General features: G+C 40.3%; 2 protein-coding genes across 5 annotated transcripts in view; both read right to left on the minus strand.

Annotated features, from left to right (window-relative positions):
• The window catches only part of LOC138948817 (uncharacterized), a 27,375-nt gene extending 16,050 nt beyond the window's left edge, over positions 1-11,325 (minus strand). Inside the window, exons 1-6 of one of the 3 annotated variants that reach the window (XM_070320445.1) lie at positions 11,209-11,325; positions 10,390-10,613; positions 6,386-6,556; positions 5,724-5,812; positions 3,257-3,396; positions 1,832-2,148 (exon numbers count right to left, since the gene is read on the minus strand). In XM_070320445.1, the coding sequence (XP_070176546.1) occupies positions 1,832-2,148; positions 3,257-3,396; positions 5,724-5,812; positions 6,386-6,556; positions 10,390-10,585 (913 nt within the window). In that variant the 5' untranslated portion in view covers positions 10,586-10,613; positions 11,209-11,325. Of the gene's footprint in view, positions 1-1,831; positions 2,149-3,256; positions 3,397-5,723; positions 5,813-6,385; positions 6,557-10,365; positions 10,614-11,208 lie in introns of all 3 variants that reach the window. The other 2 variants (XM_070320446.1, XM_070320444.1) reach the window with 2 other exon arrangements.
• A 1,059-nt stretch (positions 11,326-12,384) lies between these two features.
• The window catches only part of LOC138948819 (GTPase IMAP family member 9-like), a 33,072-nt gene continuing 24,478 nt past the window's right edge, over positions 12,385-20,978 (minus strand). For both annotated transcript variants that reach the window (XM_070320447.1, XM_070320448.1), the window contains 2 exons: positions 20,304-20,542; positions 12,385-18,358 (listed from right to left, as the gene is read on the minus strand). In XM_070320447.1, coding sequence (XP_070176548.1) covers positions 18,187-18,358; positions 20,304-20,542 — 411 coding nt within the window. In that variant the 3' untranslated portion in view covers positions 12,385-18,186. The remainder of the gene's footprint in view (positions 18,359-20,303; positions 20,543-20,978) is intronic.

Raw genomic sequence — 20,978 nt, forward strand, 5'->3', positions numbered from 1 at the left:
CAAACTTCAGTCAACTTCAGGTCAAACCAAGAACTTTGCACTTGATCCTACATGAAGAATTATTTTGGCAAACGTTAAATTTAACATAAAAAAGGTATTGTTTCAAAATTTCACTGCAGACCATTTTACTAAGCGTTTCGGGCGGGCGGGAAATAGCTCAGTCGGTAGCGGCGCTGTTTTCAAAACCAGTTGTCACAATCGGCGTGGGTTCGATCCCCACGTTCGGCGAGGGATTTATTTCCCAGAGTCAACATCGTGCAGACTCTCCTCGGTGGCCGCATGCACACGATAAAGAACCCAAGTTCACAGCGAAAGTGTCAGGGCTCGGAAACATGAATACACGCATGCAGGAAACAAAATGTGTGGGTATCGCCGTATACTGTATGGCAGCTCGCTTTCCCCATGGAGAAAGCAGCCCGAATTTCCATGAGGGCAACCTCACAGGACTATATAAAATCTTATCCTTATCGTATCCTTATCCTTTAACTTTTAAAGCAATTGTTAAATTCTCTTTTGAAAACTTTTTTTTGAGAAGCGTTCCAAGGTAACGTTAATGAAATATTAATTTCACATTTGATGCTAACTGTTTACAAAAAACTAACTATACAGTTTATGTACATCTGACGTTACAAAAGTCCTTTCTCCTAAGTGAATATGTGCGTACCCACGTGTTTGTGTGTGTGCACGTGCGAGCGTGTGTCAGTGTGACTGTGTGTGTGTGTGTGTGTGTGTGTGTGTGTGTGTGTGTGTGTGGGGTGTGGGTGTGTGAGCACAAAGTATTCCTACGTGTATTTTGCAAATGCACAGTTAACAAGTTTGAAAATATCTCATGTCATCTCCAACAAACGGCTTAATTCACACACACGCACGCACAAAACATAATAAATCTTATATGTACGACTACCTTGTAAAAACACACACAACACGTTTACATGCACAACTGGTGATATCAAACACAATTTTAAAAACAATGTTTTTTAATCAACTTAATTTCAACAACAAAATTGTTATGCTTAGCTGATAAGTTATATTAATAAAACAATAAAAATAAAAACACAAAATGCATGTATACTATTACTACTATACTGTACCGCAGTACTATGTACTGTTGTACTATAGTACAAAGTACCATAGTACAAAGTACCACAGTGTACCATAGTACAAAGTACTTCGTACTATAGTACTACTGTAGTACAGGGTACATTCACAAAAAAGTACCATAGTACAAAGTACTAGGTACTATAGTACTACTGTAGTACAGGGTACATTCAATAAAAAGTACCATAGTACAAAGTACTATGTACTATAGTACTACTGTAGTACATGGTACATTCACTAAAAAGTACCATAGTACAAAGTACTCTACTGTACCACAAAGTACTATAGTACAGGGTACATTTACTACACAGTACTATAGTACAAAGTACCATGTACTACAATATGTACTAGAGTACATGGTACATTTACTATAGTTTACTATAGTACAGGGTACATTTACTATAGTTTACTATAGTATACTATAGTACATCGTGTGGTACTTTTTCAGCTGGGTCATTAGACACAGGCATGAGATTAGTAAATTGCCACAAAAAAAAGAGCCTGAAAGCATCCCCCACCCTGATCTTTCACTCCCATCCCCTCAAAGAGTTTTAACCAAAAAAACACGAAAAACACTACGCAAAACCGTGCAATCTGGGGATCTCAGGAATGACCTCCCAAACTTTGAAAATGCCAAAAATCCACCAATTGGTTTACAAATCCCTAATGCCTGAGAAAACATCTTCTAAATAAAGTTCACACAGAAAGATAAAAAAAAACTTATGCAGCTCACCTTCTTCAACTGCATGTGCATCATTTTGATCGTCTTGAACGGTTTCCACACCGTTCTGATTTTCCTTCACTCTCAGCACATCCTGCTGAACTTCCCCAACGATTTCCTCCCTGTTCCGACCCTCCTCAACTGTCCTCATGTCTCCCTGGTCTTCTCCGTCTGTTGTTGCATCCAGCTGTTCTGGTTCAGAGTCGGTGAACAGCGGAGAGGCATTATCAGCACTTCTTGTCATGAGGTCAGTGTCGCTGCCTGAAAGGTCATCACCTATAGCGACCGTTGACCAATCCAGATAGAAAGGATCCTGTTCCGAGATCTTCCTGTGAAATCAAAAGAACATGAGGGTTAGATTCTCCAAATTACTCCCTGAAAACTATTGACTTGACTCCTGGGCTGGTGTGCACGAGAAAGTTACCAAACCGGGTGTGAGCCAAAAGAAATTTGGATTGGTTGAAATTGAGATTTGTTGTGATCTCATTTTTTACAAATCAAACCCTGCGGTTTGTTGTCTCCTGTTGCTTTCGGTTCCTGCATCTCAGCCGTGCTGAGAGATTGATTGAAATCTGACCATTTCACCCTGTAATGGGCCATCCTGTAAGGTGATCCTTTTGGGGCGGGGACGTAGCTCAGTTGGTAGCGCGCTGGCTTTGTAGCCAGTTGGTCGCTATCAGCGTGGGTTCGATCCCCACGTTTGGTGAGAGATTTATTTCTCGGAGTCAACTTTGTGCAGACTCTCTTCGGTGTCCGAACACCCCCGTGTGCACACATGCGCACGAAAAAGATCCCACGTTCACAGCGAAAGTCTCAGGGCTTGGAAAACACGAAGACACGGATGCATCATCTCTCGTCTCTGATTATCATGATCGTATTTCGATACTTTGACGAGACAAACCCAATGCTGGCGTGTCGAAGAAGACAGCCACAGCGGGCTTGTTCGAATCAAAGTATCACACCATATCTACAGCGTATTACCAATACCTGTCCCAATATAGTCCAGTTGGTCTAAGGGGACGTTAAACCCTAATAGTAGTAGTAGGTGATCCTTTTATCGACGAGACAATTCACATCTCAAGTACCACTCAGTACAGTTGAACCCCCTTTTTCCTCCGAAAACGGCGTATGGCTGCCTAAATGACGGGGTAAAAAACGGTCATACACGTAAAATTCCACTCGTGCAAAAAACACGAGTGTACATGGGAGTTTCAGCCCACGAACGCAGAAGAAGAAGAACCCCCTTTTAAGACATCCAAACATCTGAGAAAACCAGGCCTGAAAAAGGAGGGAATCTTGGAATAAAGGTCAATTTACGGAGGTTATAAATCAAAAATCTCAAAAAGCAAGGGGGGGGGGGGGGGGGGGGGGATTTCCAAGTAGGGTGTCTTAAAAGGGAGGTTCCACTGTACTATATGCTCTGCACCTGTTACTTACCTGTCCACACTGGAGTCCAGTTTGAGGTCATTCACAGAGAATTCAGGAAATTGTCCACTGACAGGTCTAGAACTGCTGAGAGGCTGGCGCAGGTTGCTTCTGTTTGTCTTGGCTTCAGGTACAGTGGGTGTGTCCGAGACCTGTTGCAAAAAATATTCTCTGGTTGTTAAATTCTACAGGTCTCTCTGTAGTATGCATCTCTCTGCGTGTGGTAAGGGGGGGGGGGGGGTGAGTGAGAGACAGGTCTCTCTGTAGTATTTATCTGTGTGTGTGGTGGTGGTGGGGGGGGGGGGGGGGTGTGAGTGAGAGAGACAGGTCTTAATTTCTGTAGTATTTATCTACATGTGTATGAGGAGGCGGTGAGAGAGAGAGAAAGCTAGAGAAAATGAGAGAGAGAGTACGTGTGTGTGTGTGTGTGTGTGTGTGTGTGTGTGTGTGTGTGTGTGTGTGTGTGTGTGTGTGTGTGTGTGTGTGTGTGTGTGTGTGTGTGTGTGTGTGTGTGTGTGTGTGTGTGTGTGCATGCGTGTTTGTGGGCATATGGGTGTCTTTTTGTGTGTGTAGGTGCAGTATACTATTTTTTAATACATGCAAGAAATACTTCACAGATTCACAATTTGGCTAGCTGAATCAGAAAGACACTTTATCCCCGAGTACGCAGTACTAGGGTCCAACAGACTTTAATTGTGTGTGTGTGTGTGTGTGTCTGTCTCGACTTAACAGCTTATTGCTGGGAAACTACTGGGCGCAGTTCGTTCAAAAGTTGATACACTAACTTGATAATAGGTCCGATTGATCGTATTAAAACTTCATAATGTTACCTGGGACCTAAATGCGAAATAAATCACAAAAGCCACTCTTAACGGTGGGAGTTTTTGCTGTGGGAGGCTGGTCGCTTTGCGAACAGCCTGAACTAAAGGGGAGACTTGAGCGGCGAACACGTCACGCAGTGACGAGAAAAGCATGATTTGGAAGCCAGACAACGGGTGGGGAAATGGTCTCGGCAAAGAAATTACAATGCAGGGTTTGGTCTCGGTGAAAGAGAGACAGAGAGCACGAGAGAGTCTATGGCCAAAATGATCCGGGTTCGATTCCCGGTATGGGCGTTCTATTTTGTTTTTGTTTTTTAATTCTTGTTTATTATTGTTTATTATGAACGTTTTAATGTTTAATTTTACTGTAATAGTTTTTTTAATTGTGTGAAATAAATAAATAATTTATTTATTTTTTATTTTTTTAAATCCACGAGCACAAGACAAAAACTTTCATACTGGGGGAGCGAGCCAGTCTGAAGAGTACTCGGGTCCAGCGCCAGCGTTTTTTATAAGAAAACCTTCCAAGTAAACGCAATTCGATACAGCCAACAATGTTTAAAATAAAATAAGAAAGAAATCTCCTCAAATTTAATGTTTAGCATGAAGGCATGTCATAGCATTTATATGCAAAAGAAGACATTTTAGTCTCAGAAGACACACACCATTTTTATTTTTTATTTATTTGTTTTTTTTAGGAGGGGGGAGGGGGGGTGGTGCAAACTGGCAGTGTCATTGTTAGGACATGATTAAACAATGGGTGGGGGGCGGGGATGCAGCTCAGTTGGTAGCGCGCTGGATTTGTATCCAGTTGGCCGCTGTCAGCGTGAGTTCGTCCCCACGTTCGGCGAGAGATTTATTTCTCAGAGTCAACTTTGTGTGCAGACTCTCCTCGGTGTCCGAACACCCCCGTGTGTACACGCAAGCACAAGACCAAGTGCGCACGAAAAAGATCCTGTAATCCATGTCAGAGTTTGGTGGGTTATAGAAACACGAAAATACCCAGCATGCTTCCTCCGAAAACGGCGTATGGCTGCCTAAATGGCGGGGTAAAAAACGGTCATACACGTAAAATTCCACTCGTGCAAAAAAACCGAGTGTACGTGGGAGTTTCAGCCCACGAACGCAGAAGAAGAAGAAGAAGAAGAAGAAGAAGAAACCATGGGTGGGACTGAAAAATGTCATGAATCATGAAGAACCAGCCTCAACCAAACCACACAAAAAAAGGCCATAATCGAATCCGGATTTCCGGCATATACCGGAAGAATCCCACCCATGTTAAGATTATATCAATCAATCAATATGAGGCTTATATCGCGCGTATTCCGTGGGTACAGTTCTAAGCGCAGGTATTTAAAAAAAAAAATTTTTTAATGCAATTTATATTGCGCACATATTCAAGGCGCAGGGATTTATGCCGTGTGAGATGGAATTTTTTTACACAATACATCACGCATTCACATCGGCCAGCAGATCGCAGCCATTTCGGCGCATATCCTACTTTTCACGGCCTATTATTCCAAGTCACACGGGTATTTTGGTGGACATTTTTATCTATGCCTATACAATTTTGCCAGGAAAGACCCTTTTGTCAATCGTGGGATCTTTAACGTGCACACCCCAATGTAGTGTACTATATGATAGTATATGTCACTCACCGGAGGTTCAGGAGTAGTAAACTGGGGTAGGTAAGGAGTGACGGCCTGCACTGCCGATTTATAGAGTTTTCCACATGACCAAGAACTTTCTGAAAGAGAGAGAAAAGAAAAAAAACATGTTCAGAGTGTGTGCACTGGAATGTTTCAAAAACTATTTTCCTGGATACTCGGTGGTCAAAAGTTAATTACCTTGATCATTCAAAATCATGAGGATACTCAAGAAAGCAAGAAATTCGCCAAAATTGATTCATGCAGTAATAATTATTTTGTTGATCAAGTCTTTTATTTTCAAAGCACTCTTATGCGTGGAGTCATGCATAGATACAGAACAACTTAGTTTATAATTAGCAAGCCTGAGAACTTCCCTCCGTTTTATGATCTTGACTTTTCAAAACGCCCATTTCACAGCCTGTAAATTCACCTCCTGTTTAAGATCTAATTCCTCAGAATTGGTTCGGTTTTAAACAGAGGGTTTTGTTGTACAGTGGACACCCCCCCCCCCCCTTCAAGACCTCCTATTTGAAATTGTCTCCCTCGTTTTTAAGACCCTCCTTTTCAGATTTTCTGTTAACAACCTCTGTAAATTTACCTTCATTTTAAGACTGTCTGACCCTCGATTTTCTGAGATTTTGTGAATGTCATAAAAGGGGGGTTCCCTGTACCCGATTCCTTGACCGCAATATCTGCAGAGCCTCTGTTTGCAAGTGGCTGTGCTGTCTTGCACTCACCAACAGTTTCTCTCTCTGGCTGTTCTTTCCTTTTCTCTTTGTCTTGGACTCTTGTGCAGTCCGTATCTGCGCTGGTGGTAGTCGTAGTACGGTTATGCTTTTGCTCTGCAACCGTAATACAGTTGAGCGTTTATGTAATACAGTTAAACTTTTATTTATCAAGGAAAAAAGTTATTAAAATAATAATACATGGATATGATGATGAATTAACACAGTCGACCCTTCTTACAATAGATCATGACATTGTATAAAAAATGGGTACATATATATATATATACTAGATGATTACCCGCTTCGCCGGGAAGAAGTAGAGCCGAATACCCGGCCGTCGCCGGGGACCCGGCTTTGCCGGGTGTACGCCGGCATCGCCGGCGCACGAAGGAAGGGAGATCTAAAAATAGTAACGTGCAGTGACCTTCTAAATATAAACGTACAAACGGGAATATCGATTGACGCCAGCGCACGAAGGAAGGGAGATCTAAAAATAGTAACGTGCAGTGACCTTCTAAATATAAACGTACAAACGGGAATATCGATTGACGCCAGCGCACGAAGGAAGGGAGATCTAAAAATAGTAACGTGCAGTGAAAAACGAAAATCGGTTCAGCGCTGCGCGCTGAGAGCACGTGTTGAAATATCTCATCGATCAGGTTGTGTCCGGGGTCTCTGTCAATAAGCCCACCAAATTTGAAGCAGATCCATCGAGAACTTTGGCCGTGCATGGCGATCAATCACACACACACACACACACACACACACACAGACACAAGTCGTATATATATATATGGGTGCGTCTCAGAAACTGAACCTTTTGTGTGTGCCATAATCAAATTAGCCCACAATTGAAACATACTGAATTTTAAATCATGATATTGGTATTTTTGAGAAGTAAAATGAATAAAGAAATAGTACAAACAAAACTGAGTATTTTGCATGATTATTATGAAGGTTGTTTTGTGAAAGAAATGATTGGATGCGTGAAAAATGGAGGTCTGATCTGTGACATGAACCATCAACTAGTTTTGCACCTCACTACAAGAATCGTTTAGAATGTCCAAGGACTGCTATTCTTGTTATGTGTGTTTGGTTTAAGTGTACTTGACAGTTGAAATGTTATTTTGTCCACAGAATTGTTTTTTAAACGAAATTAATCGCTTGAAAGTTTGCCATCACTGTCGTAACATAGGTTTCCACACGCGTGCAACAGCAACAAGTCCTAAATTTGAACTTTAGAATTTGCATATTCATCTTCAACACGATCTTGACATGAAAGGGCATAGAAAATCGCTAAGCTAAATGTTATTTAAGTATTATTTTCTCAAAATTGCATCTGCAAACTAAGTTGAAAGTTGCGCAATATGACATGCTTCTTCAAAATTCAGTTACGATGGTGAACGGTTTTGCAAATAATGTTCAGAGTTTTGAAGAAAGATTAGAACTATTTTGCGCGTAGTGACTTAGAGGTGCGGGTGACTACGCATGCGCAGTTACAGAGAGAAATAGTTCAGCTTCCAGCAGCGAAGAAAGATTTCGAGAATGTTTCCGAAATCTGTGATTTTGTTACGACAGTGATCAACACCCAAGGTTCTTGAGAAAAGGTGAGTTTTTGCTGCTATGATATTCTATGAAGTGAAAAATTAGGCTAAACATTTGTTAATAATAGTTTTTCTTTCAATTTCACCTAGTCAAAACTTGACTAAATGTTTTAACATAGAGGGGGAATCGAAACGAGGGTCGTGGTGTATGTGTGTGTGTGTGTGTGTGTCTGTGTGTGCGTGTGTGTGTGTAGAGCGATTCAGACTAAACTACTTGACCGATCTTTATGAAATTTGACATGAGAGTTCCTGGGTATGATATCCCCGGACGTTTTTTTCTTTTTTTCGACAAATACTTTTGATGACGTCATATCCGGCTTTTTGTAAAAGTTGAGGCGGCACTGTCACACCCTCATTTTTCAATCAAATTGATTGAAATTTTTGTAAAGCAATCTTCGACGAAGGCCGGACTTCGGTATTGCATTTCAGCTTGGTGGCTTAAAAATTAATTGATGACTTTGGCCATTAAAAATGTGAAAATTGTAATAATTTTTTTTTTATATATAAAACGATCCACATTTACGTTCATCTTATTTTTCATCATTTTCTGATTCCAAAAACATATAAATATGTTATATTTGGATTAAAAACAAGCTCTGAAAATTAAAAATATAAAAAATTATGATCAAAATTAAATTTCCGAAATCCATTTAAAGGAACGGTAAGTGTCAATGTTTTCTTTAATTGTAAAAGTTGTATGTTCAATGGAATGGTAAGTCTGAACAAAATAATTACTTTATTTTGTTTTTAGCCAGTGAATGTGGATGCATCAAAATCTTGATAGACATTAAACAAATTCATGTTAGTGAAACTAGTACACATATTGCATCAATCTTTAATTGAAATCGCAGGTACTTGCATGTTTCAGGTGCAAGAGATTCGACCTGATGAACTGGTGGTAACGTTCCTTCGAAGGAAACCGGAGGGGAACTACTATTGCTTTCCAGGGATCGATGATATTTCCTTAGTCCCTACATCTGATGCAACCATGATTCGTGACCCCACCTTCAATGCCAGGGGGCATTATTTCTTTTAAAATAAATTAATTAACTGCAAGTGGCAACTGTTCTATATGTAACCAATGCCTTTGGTTTATTGTCTTAACAATTGAATGAACCACTTTTGAACATTTGCATTCTTCATGTCAAACCTTATAATACATGTCTGGTTGTTCGTTTCCGAGTTACGTCGGTGATGAACTTTTCATTAATGTTTCTCTTTTTTGGGGCAAAGTTTGCTTGATTTTGTCCAGCTTTTTTTCTTTCTGTTCCTGTTTTAGTGTTTGGCATTTTACCTAAGAAGAATCTGGTTGCAAAATCAGCTTCATTTAGTAAAGTTTATGGGAAAAAGCATAACCGTTTCTTTGTTTCAAAAGTGATGTTTCCATGTTACATCGGTGACCATTTTGCATTCTTTTGGGATAACTTTCTAACATTTTGTCTTAGAGCAACAAATCTTTGTATATATGCTATAAGACTGAATGAATGCCATGTATCAACATGTTCTGATCAGGATATCATTAATTAATTTTCATTTTTGTATTGAAATTTTGACGAATGCATGGAACTTTGAAAAAAACCATTATTTTGTTGTTTGCATGTAGTCATTTCATATTGAACTCTATAATGGCTTGTGATTCAACAATAATAACTGAATAAAAGTCGTTTTCAGCCTTATAAATGCAGTTTTTTTGTCTTTTATTGTTTCCATGTTACACGGGTGATTTTGCACACATGGTCCAAATAATGCTCAATATATGGCAAACTAAAGGCAATGTTATATTTTTTCTTGTTTAAACTGAAAAGGTACACCCTGAGAAGTGTGTAAATAGTATTATCAAAGTTTTCTGGGAAGATTTTACTTTTGGTGATAATGTCACAAACAGAGGACGAGATTCTGAGACGCACCCATATACAAGTAGTGTCGATTTTAGTATGCATGCACTAACGTATAACTGACACGGGTGCATTGAAAGAATTGAAACAGAGATAAAAACATTCCCCTCTGAGAGAAAACCAGCATGTTTTTGTTCATGTAATTTTTACAATACATGTATTATGTAATACCATGGACATAAAAAAACCCGGAAGAAACACACACAAAAATCCCACATGTATAATAATATACACTCGCGCACATATACATCGGTGTGCACACATTCATTTACACACACATGCACAGATACTTAATCTGAATACTGTTTCCATCCTAGGAACACTTAAGTACAAATATATTATTCTAGTCTCCCCACCCTACTTTCAATCTAACTATGTTCGGGACCATGTTTCACTGTGCAGCGAGTTTCCTTAAATGACCAACCTGAGGTTTCATAATTCTTCGCACCTTCCTTCTGTTCTTCAGGCTTTCTACGCAGACAGAAAGCGCAGTGTGCCAAGCGTTCCTTATTCATTTGGCAGCATTTTGGGCATTGCCACCACGCTGTTGTATTTTCTGTTGCGGCGTGACGAGGCAAAGCACACACGCCACACTGGAACGACTTTGCGTCATTTTCGAATGTACACGCTGTGCAGACCCACATGATGCTCCTAAAAGATGTTATTTTCTTTCTGAAAAAAAAGAAGAAGAATTGGAATGAAATAGATTGATGTCATACCAATGGGGTTTCCCGGCCTGTATCAGAGACTTTTTTTTTTTTTTTACACATACATGTACACACACTGATCGACATCAGCACACACACACGCACCCACACTCACACATGCATGCACGCATGCACACACACACACACAAGAATTCTCTCTCTTGTAATAAGGCTGGTAAAGGAGTAGGATACTGCCGATGGACCGCGGCTTTCATGCAAGCTCCTCTTCATGGTCTAAAACACACACACACACATCAGGCACTCTCTTATTTCCTATCGATCTATATCTCGACTATAACGCACACTATAATTATGTACTGCTGCACATGTATACAAAAAATAAAAAAAATAAAAATACTGGTAACATTTCAGACATAATGTCAGACCAACACACAAATTAATACCCACATACCATGCATACTCAAACTCAAAGTTGAAAGTGCGTCTTCTGTCAACATCACTGATGTTTTTGTTGCGCATCACTAATGTTTTTGAATCCACTAAAGCCAGCCTTACCAACAGCGACATACAATCAAGCCAATCAGATTTTGTGTACCTACATTACAGCCAGAAAAGTGTTGCAGCGACGAAAAAGGATGTATCACCCAAGCCTCCCCCTCCGGTCTCATTTTGGACAGTCAAGTCCTTATTTTGACGAGGTCGAAAACAAAGTAATTTGCTTCCGGTTTGTTGACCGGAGTGACGTCCCTTGCTGCTTTCGCTTTCGATAAAAGGTCTGTAGTTTTAGTTAAGATCAAGACACTTTCGTCTGGTTTGGACAGTTAAATTCACCGTTTAAACGTGTTCTCGATGTAACTTACTCTATCAGGCAAAAAATAGCTGCTTCAATTCAAGTGTGTTGAACGAGAATTAAACTATATTTTGTTCAATGATATTTAATGGGGAATAAGGATTTCTTTCTAGCAGCAGCAGCAGCTTTATTGTTTATACTGCTTTTTCAAATTATTAATTCTGAAACATATATCTTGTCCGTCGTTCACTGTAAGTTTAACCTTCACCGGTGGTCGTGGGTCCGTGTGGACCCAGAAGGGTGTTTAATTGCAAATATCTCTTAAACTAGTTCGAATTTTTTAATGACTTTTAAGAATGCCTCAGGCACCTAAAAAGCTCTTATGTCCTAAAAGATCATTAAATTTCAGCGAGAAGTAATTAAAATAACAAAAGTCAAATTTAGACTACACACGGAAGACATCGTGGGGCCGTGCCGACCCATGTTTCTCAAAGAAGGATCCATACAATAAGAATGTGGGTCCACACAGCCCAACGACGTCTACAGAAGGGTATGCACGTATTTCCTTTTTTGAGAAGCTTTAGTCCGCACGGTAATAATTAAATTTAATTACTTCTCGCGGAAATGTAACCACGGCATCTACGGAAGGGGATGCACGTTTTTTGCTTCTTTGGAAAACATGCATAGGTCTACGGAAGAGTATGCATATTTTTCCTTCTTTGAGAAGCATGGGTCCGCACGGCCCCACGATGTCTTCCGTGTGTTGTCGATAACGACGTCGGGCGAATGTTAAAATGCCCATGTGCAATGGTTATTTTCAACTTCTAAAATGTGTTGTTCTGTGTGTTGTTTTTTTGCAACTTTAAATTTGCACACACACACACACACACACACACACACACACACACACACACTCACACACACACACTCTCTCTCTCTCTCCCTCACACAAATACACACATATTCACTCCCTACACCCGGCGTATATAAGTGACTATCTTTTATTGAAGGCAATCAAACTCTTCATTGATGTTCAATTATGAGACAAAAATCCTCAATACTAAAATGTAATCGTCAAGGCAGAATACCAACAGAAGAAGAAGAAAGCAAGAATCACTCAATCGTACTGTCCCTCACAAAAAAGTGAATAAATAAACACAGAAAAAAGTCAAATAAATACCCTTTAGGCATACATGATTTACATGGCATAACTTGGCAACTTGAATGTGAAATGTATGTGTACTTATGTATCACAGTTTCACAGTATTGGCATAAAAGGAACACATTAGACCAACATACATACTTTTTTAATTCCTCCAACTTTATTTCATTCTGTTTTCTGTTGAAGCCCCTGTGTGCTATGCTTGTTGTAGAGCATTCCATGGGACTATTAAAAACAAGTCGCGTAAGGCGAAAATACAACATTTAGTCAAGTAGCTGTAGAACTCCCAGAATGAAACGGAACGTAATGCAATTTTTCAGTATACTCGTAGCATCGTCAGTCCACCGCTCATGGCAAAGGCAGTGAAATTGACAAGAAGAGCGGGGTAGTAGTTGCGCTGAGAAGGATAGCACGCTTTTCTGTACCTCTCTTCGTTTTAACTTTCTGAGCGTGTTTTTAATCCAAACATATCATATCTATATGTTTTTGGAATCAGGAACCGACAAGGAATAAGAGGAAAGTGTTTTTAAATTGATTTCGACAATTTAATTTTGATAATAATTTTTATATTTTTAATTTTCAGAGCTTGTTTTTAATCCAAATATAACATATTTATATGTTTTTGGAATCAGAAAATGATGGAGAATAAAATGAACGTAAACTTGAATCGTTTTATAAAAAAAAAAATATTTTTACAATTTTCAGATTTTTAATGACCAAAGTCATAAATTAATTTTTAAGCCACCAAGCTGAAATGCAATACCAAAGTCCGGGCTTCGTCGAAGATTACTTGACCAAACTTTCAACCAATTTGGTTGAAAAATGAGAGCGTGACAGTGCCGCCTCAACTTTCACGAAAAGCCGGATATGACATCATCAAAGACATTTATAAAAAATAAAAAAAAACCGTTCGGGGATATCAATCCCAGGAACTCTCATGTCAAATTTCATAAAGATCGGTCCAGTAGTTTGGTCTGAATCGCTCTACACACACGCACGCACGCACGCACACACACACATACACCACGACCCTCGTTTCGATTCCCCCTCTATGTTAAAACATTTAGTCAAAACTTGACTAAATGTAATGAAACAAGTTGGTAGTTATGTTCTTGGGTTATTACGATCACTCAATCACCAACAGCTACCAACACGTAGAGGTTACATGCCGAGTCTCAGTGATTATCAAAAATAATGGTCGAAGTTAGCGGATCATGAAAAATGCGAGCTTTAGCGAGCTTTTTCATGACCGCGAACTGAGACCATTATTTTTTATAATCACTGAGACGAGGTGTGTAACCTCTTTATTCCTCCTTTCTTCAGTTATTCAAAGAAAAGAGGAGTTTTTTTGCGAAAGTTTGATCGAATCCTATTCTCTCAACCAGTCAACCTGCGCAGGCGATCGATTAATGCGCGGTTGTATAGTTCCGTGCAAATCATTCCATTCTGTTAACACTTCTTGTCAGTTTTCCTATTTTAGGCTAAAATCAAGTACACAGATATGCTGTTATTCTGCTGTGGCGGCAAAGGCAGATATTGTGTGTTCTGTATATGTTTTGGTATCGCTTAGGGTAATGTTTTTTCGTCAAATGGGACTAGCAGACGAACTTTTGCACCCGTGTTCCAACGTTAAAAACTGTATGAAGTTCAGTTTTCCGGGGAAAATAGTGTATGAAACCCCTTTATGTTGTTTAAATTGATGAGATGTGTGCATTTGGTTGCGTGTGATCTGTTTATTAAATGAAATATTGTTGAAAACTGACCGTCGGATTGCAGTCTGTTGTCGAAGGAACTGAGTGAAAAGAAGGGGAACTACTCTTGTCGCTAGACAAAGTATGAGTTACTTGCCTTGGGAAATTGCTTGTGATGAACGGCTTCAGCACGGCAGATGAGATTCAGAAAACAACCGAACTCATGGATTTTATATGGAGATTCATGTGTTCAGGCCTGTAGTTGTTAATTTAAATGCGGTATGTTTGTATTGTTTGCTCCAGAGATGTATACTTCGTACATTAGAGCGTTCTGAACTTTTCAGTCGCAAAAAGTAGTACCGAAACAGAACAACCTCTCAACCCATTGCACTATCGAGGATTCAGGCTGTTGCTGGGTCGTTATTTGTTTGGTTGCTGGGTCATTATCGAAAAATAACTACCCCTACAAGTTTACAGAGGTAAAGAAGCAGAGGGGGGAATAAAAGAACATATAGTGTAAGAGTTACATGGTTTACTTAGGTAGATTATACAGGGTGACCCAAAAAAAAGAGTACCCAAACAAAACATCATAAATTGAACAAAAATAAAACAATCTTCATAAAATTTATTTACACACACAAGTAGCCTCTGCATGATTTGCACAGAAAAATTTAGCGTTCTAGCTTGTCTTTCAGGAAAGTTATGCTCATTCTACAGAACATGCTCCAAATGGCCTCCCCCGGATTTAAATCCCCCAGATTTCTATCTTTGGGGGTTCCTGAAAGACAACGTCTACAGGAACAACCCACAGACAATCACAGAACTCAAGAGAGCCATCACAACAACCATTCGCGGAATCTCGCAACAGGAGTGTGTGCGGGTGATTGATAACTTTGCACGGCGAGTTCAAGTTTGCCTGTAGCGGCGCGGAGGCCATTTGGAGCATGTTCTGTAGTATTTTTGCTCCAGGGGCTTGCAACGTAGTACAATATATGACCTTACTGGGAGAATGCAAGTTTCCAGTACAAAGGACTTAACATTTCTTACATACTGCTTGACTAAAATCTTTACAAAAATTGACTATATTCTATACAAGAAACACTTAACAAGGGTAAAAGGAGAAACAAAATCCGTTGTCGCCTCTTACAACATGCTGGGGAGCATCGCATAAATTCTTCCCCCTAACCCACGGGGGGTGTCAATAAATATGAGCTTCTTGTAAAAGGCTGAGAACAGATTAATATCAAATGATTATAATTTTTACATCTCCAACATGACAAGAAGCATGACGCATTCATAAGAGAACAATATTACATATTAGCCGTTCACAAACAAGACTAAATAAATGACTTTCAATTAATACTTAAGCTTTCAGAAAACCATTAATCCACATAAAACATGAATTAATGTCATTTGTTTTCTTTCTTTCTGCTTTTTTGACTCGAAAGTTCAATAAATGACGATTTGTATCTGGTGCTTTATGCACTTTTTTCTTTATCACAAACTTGCTATTCCTCACCATTTTCACACTGTGCAAGTACCGAGTCCCAAGATACAATTACAATGAAATTACAATACATCTGATTTAATCAAAATATATTGGTAAATTGCACCCCAACTCAAAATTTTTCACATTATTTCTATGATGGCACAGAACTAATAAACAAGATTGAAGGCAGTATCATAGTATATCATTGTAAGCATAAATGAATTCGCAGACCAAAATCCTGTTTCTTGAATTATTATTAACAAAACTAGTTGTTTCTTGAATTGATAATAATCAACAAACTATCACAGCTGTTGGCGCAGTCAACACAACATCCAGTGCTCACAGACTGTACTATAACTGTTAACTCATAAAGGCTTTATCAGACCTGCATGGAACCCCTGTTCTTCGCTTGGAGTATTCTCAAACAAACTTGGTGTATATATTTTCAGAAAAATAAGCGTACTCCTTACAGCATTTGAAAATCCATGATTCAATCATATTTTACACTTATCCGTCACACCGTTAATTAAGTTTACCAATACATTCAAAACAAATGTTCAATGTTTATTGACTATACAGGGCCGGACTAGGCGAAGAGGAGGGGGGGGGTTGCCAGTGGTGGCCCAGGGGGATGTCCCTCCTGGCGGCAGGGGCGGATCAGTGAAAATTTTGAAAAAAAGGATGCAAAATGGTGCAATCTGGTGCATTCTGAGGATGATCATTACCAGTTTCAGGCAGCAGATTTTGTCACTGATTAATACCCCAAAAATTGAAACTCAATGTAAAATAAAGAAATGCATACCTCATTCAATATTTTTATTTTTTGGCTGGGGGGGGTCCGGAAACCCTAGAACCCCCCCTCCCCCTCGTTGTGGGGGTCAGGGGGCGAAGCCCCCTGAAGCTGATGGGTAGGTCATATTCTGAGATAGGAAAATGGTCGCTCCTTGCATGAAACGGCATAAAATAAGCAATAATAAAAAATAAAAAATAAGTAAGGTACATGTTTAGGCTAGGGGGGGGGGGGTTGCGCAACCCCCATAACCCCCCCGGTAGTCCGGCCCTGCTATATACTGTTATCATGAGGTAAAATTCTGGATCGGCTTTGGGAATTTTTCTCGTTGTATTGTTTTTTTCACTGACCATACTGATCGTAATCTAGACAATCATGTGTACAAAATCGTATGGGTTCCCAGGTCTGCTTTATACATACAATAATGTCAATCACAAAACTTGTAAAAACGGTTAAAAAACCCAGAACATCTCTAATATAATGCATACCTTAAACCCACAAATACCTATTTACACCTCAAATAAAGTAAACGCGAAAGCTCAAAATGGCTATATACCTCTACCCATAGACCAAATTGCCTGGACCGCCAACTCGTCACGTGACCCTTCGAGGTTACGACGCTCGACTTTCAGGGGCGCTTAGCGTCCGGTTTGAAAGGTCAGCGATTCGAAGACAGTGAAAAGAAAGCACGCTCCAGTTATTTTGTGACAATGGGAGGTGACAATGAACTGGATTTTCCAAAACTCCAAACTAAACTTAACAAAACTCATCGAAAAACTTGTTCCATATGCACTTTAGCTAAGTTTATTTTAGCATTTTCAGAACTTACCTCGGCAACTTCGTCCATGTTTACAATCGACACCGGATATGACATCCCCCTGATTTCTGAAAGGCCATGTAAGCGTAAGTTCCTAAATGCGAGAGGCCGCTACCTCGTAATAGAGAGAAAGAGCGGAGAGAGAGCTAGTTGGCGGTCCAGGATAAATGGTCTATGCTCTACCAGAGTTATAATCACTGATCAGCTCAAAATAGCTGTGGAGTGTATTAAGCCCGGCACCATGGATAATTCAAAGCATGCTGCATACATGCACTTTTCCTGCTTCAGAAAGATGTATACAATTTCATGGCTTTTCACAGCATATCACATATTTTTCCTGCTGCAGAATGACTTAAAAGGTTTTTCAGCTCCGTCTTCATTGCAGAATGCATTTTTAGCTTCAGTAGAATAGCCCCAAAGTGCACACCTTTTGTGTGAAGCACACTTTTCCTGCCACAGAACAATTAAGTCGAAAATGCCATGTCTTTTCACTGCTAAAGTGTACTTTTCCTGACACAAGAGGACCTAAAATTCCATTGTGCTTTTCATTGCAATGCGCTGCATTTTACCTGCCACAAAATTGACCTAAAATTTTCATGACTTTTCACTGTAAACTGCCATTTTCTGCCTCAGAATGACGCCTAAATTCCATAACTTTTTACTGCGCAGTGCATTTGTACTGCAGGAATAATGTAAAATAAAATACTTTTTTCAACTACAAAGTGATAAACTTGCCACAGCACCAACATCACGGGTAGCCGTGACCAGCTGCGACTAGTTGCCGTGATGTGTTTAGATCGCTGCGATTTTTCTTTTGTGTAAGGGATTCCACAACTGTTCACTGCAAAGTGCATCTGCCCTGCTTCATGGCCACCTGCACCAGAATGGTCAGCAGACGCCAGAGCACCTGCTGCAGGACGGGCAGCACGTGGGTCTTGATGGTGTCCAGCAAGGGGCCTTCCTGGGCTACCTCGTCTCTGGCCATGTCACGACACTGGAAACGGTACTCTCTGCAATTACACACATTCACAGTGATACAGGGGCTCACATCCATGAGAGGATATATAGGACAAACGTCCTGGACAATGCAAAAGTGATAGGACATTTGTCCTGAACAAAAATAAATCAATAGGGCATTTTGTTTTCGCAACAAAACGTAAATTTAATTAAACTTTGACTAGTTTCTTGTCACAAAGATAACAAAACAAATAAAATAATTTTCTTGGCAAAAAGGTAACAGAACAAATCAAAGGGAGGGCGTAACGTCTGTCTTCGGCACCGAATTTTCACTTTCTAGAGCTACGGTTTCAGAGGCCAGAGGGAGCTCATGCAGTTTCAGTGGTGCTAGCCGCTGATGAGAGCAGAGATTTGAAGTACAAACGCTTGTTTCTGGCGTTTTTCTGGCACCAATTTTCGTTTCGGCGGCATGTTGCTTTTTCGGAGAAATAAAACACGAAGGGAGGCAACTGTCAACCTGCTTTGGAGCATTCAGAGTTGCGACCCTTGGAATTTTAGTTTCCAAAGTTTTGTCTGCTTGGAGAGACACATCGCTTCGCAAAACATCGATAAAATACCAAATCAAACTACTGTAAATTGGAAAGTACTGACAATGTCCGGATCAAATGAAAGCATAATCGTACAATGACCACTTTGGGACAAACACAATAGGACGTCTTCTTGCATGAAAAATGTATAGGACATTTGGAAAAAATATCCGTGTATGTCCGATGTCCGACGTGGATGTGAGCCCCTGGTGATAAATGAGGATGTTGGATCATTTAGTCCTCCGAAAGCAGCGTACGGCTGCCTAAATGGCGGGGTGAAAACGGTCATACACGGAAAAACCCAACAATACAAAAAACACAAGTGTACGTGGGAGTGTGAACCCATGAAGGCAGAAGAAGAAGGATTATTTTAGCAGCAATTCACAGCAGCAGCAGCAGCAGCAGCAGCAGCAGCAACAGCAACAACAACAACAACACATAAAGTGCTTTAGGAAATTAGGGTGTTGGATAATTTCAACAGAGAAAACCTAAAAATTAATCTCAGCTGTATTAAAAAGGTGGGTTTTGGTAGTCTAGCCAAGACTAATTATTTGTAGATCTTTTCTTGCTCTCGCCTGCAGGCTGTGACGACAGAACATGCAACAGAAACCAGACTGCCAATAGACCAATTCCCGAAAATAAGTCTGTGTCAGCTTTGTATGGGTTGTGAAAGAGTTGTTTCTCTTCAAAACCTTTCCCACCGTGGCATCACAGGCCACTCACAAGAGGGCGGCTCGTTTCCATAGCTTCACTGACCATGTCTGGAGACAAGCCCCGGCCTAACTAGTGTCAGTGTCGCGTGGGAAAGCGTGCCTCACATTTTTGAAGAAAAACAACTCTTCCACAACCCACACAAACCCGACAGACTTATTTCCCAACATCAACTTTTTCCAGACATGTGAGATAAATGTTAAAAACACAAAAAGAACAGTAAAAAAAAAAAAATGAAACGGTGCACATATAACGCTGCAACGCAGCAAGACATCGTACCCCTTTCTCCCTGGCCTGTTACTATCAGCGTGGGTTCAACCCCCAAGTTCGGCGCGGGATGTGTGTCCCAGAGTCAACTTTGTGCGGGCTCTCCTCGGTGTCTGAACACCCCTGTGTGTGCGCGTGCGCACGATAAAGATCCCAGGGTCACAGCGAAAGCCTCTGAGGCCTTGGAAACACGAATACATGCATGCAAAAATATGAAGCCCGGGTGTCCGTTCGGCCAACAGCCAATAAAGTAACCATTTCAGCACTGACCCAAGACGACCCAACCCGGTCCCTTGCCCATTTCAGGTCTCCTCTAGCAGCCGGCAGCAAGCTGTCTACATCCCCCCCCCCCCCAATTTTTATTTTCATACAAAGCCGGGTTTTCCCGTGTAACATGCCCCTAATGGCTTTGCCGTGAGGGCGTAAAACTTACATTTTCTCTCTTCTCCCTGGCCTAGCTTTTCTCCGTCTTTCCCCCTTGTGTTCTGCTTCCAGCTCCGACTCCCTGCCTTTCATGCAGCGCTCAACAATTTGGAGCGTTTCGCTGGTGAATGGTTTCCCTCCGTTTACCTCCAGGAGTTTCTTGACAGTGATCAGGAGTTGCTTTACTTGACTTCCTTTTGTCGCTTCATCGGCTGTGTTGTCAAACACCACATAGCGATGGTTGGCGCGCTTTGAGGACAGAAAAAAACACCAGAAGGATGTGAGTTTTGTTATAATTAATCCACCACAGGCTTGCTCGGGGTCGGGGGCCATTTTCTTTCAACAAGCTTAATTCAGCATCTTATAAGAAATTGTAATAGCTCTACTAATCTTGTTTAGCTGATATGTCTGCAGGTGAACTTCTAAGAAACTAAAAAATCAACATGTACAATAATGCGCACGGAGGTGCTGAACAAACACGCGAAACACAAAGACCCAAATCACAACACATGCATCTTAGAGTTAGAGCCAGACGATTAATACACCATTACAAACAGGTAAAAGCTGATAAAATCTTTACAAAAATAAAAGTACATGTAAGTAAATTAATGAAATAATAGAGTGATAACCCAACATACACAAAAAACAACATTACATACTCAGAGTTATGTCCCTCTCACTGTAA

The sequence above is a fragment of the Littorina saxatilis genome, linkage group LG15 (genome assembly GCF_037325665.1).
Source record: "Littorina saxatilis isolate snail1 linkage group LG15, US_GU_Lsax_2.0, whole genome shotgun sequence".
NCBI classification, from domain to species: Eukaryota; Metazoa; Mollusca; class Gastropoda; order Littorinimorpha; family Littorinidae; genus Littorina; species Littorina saxatilis.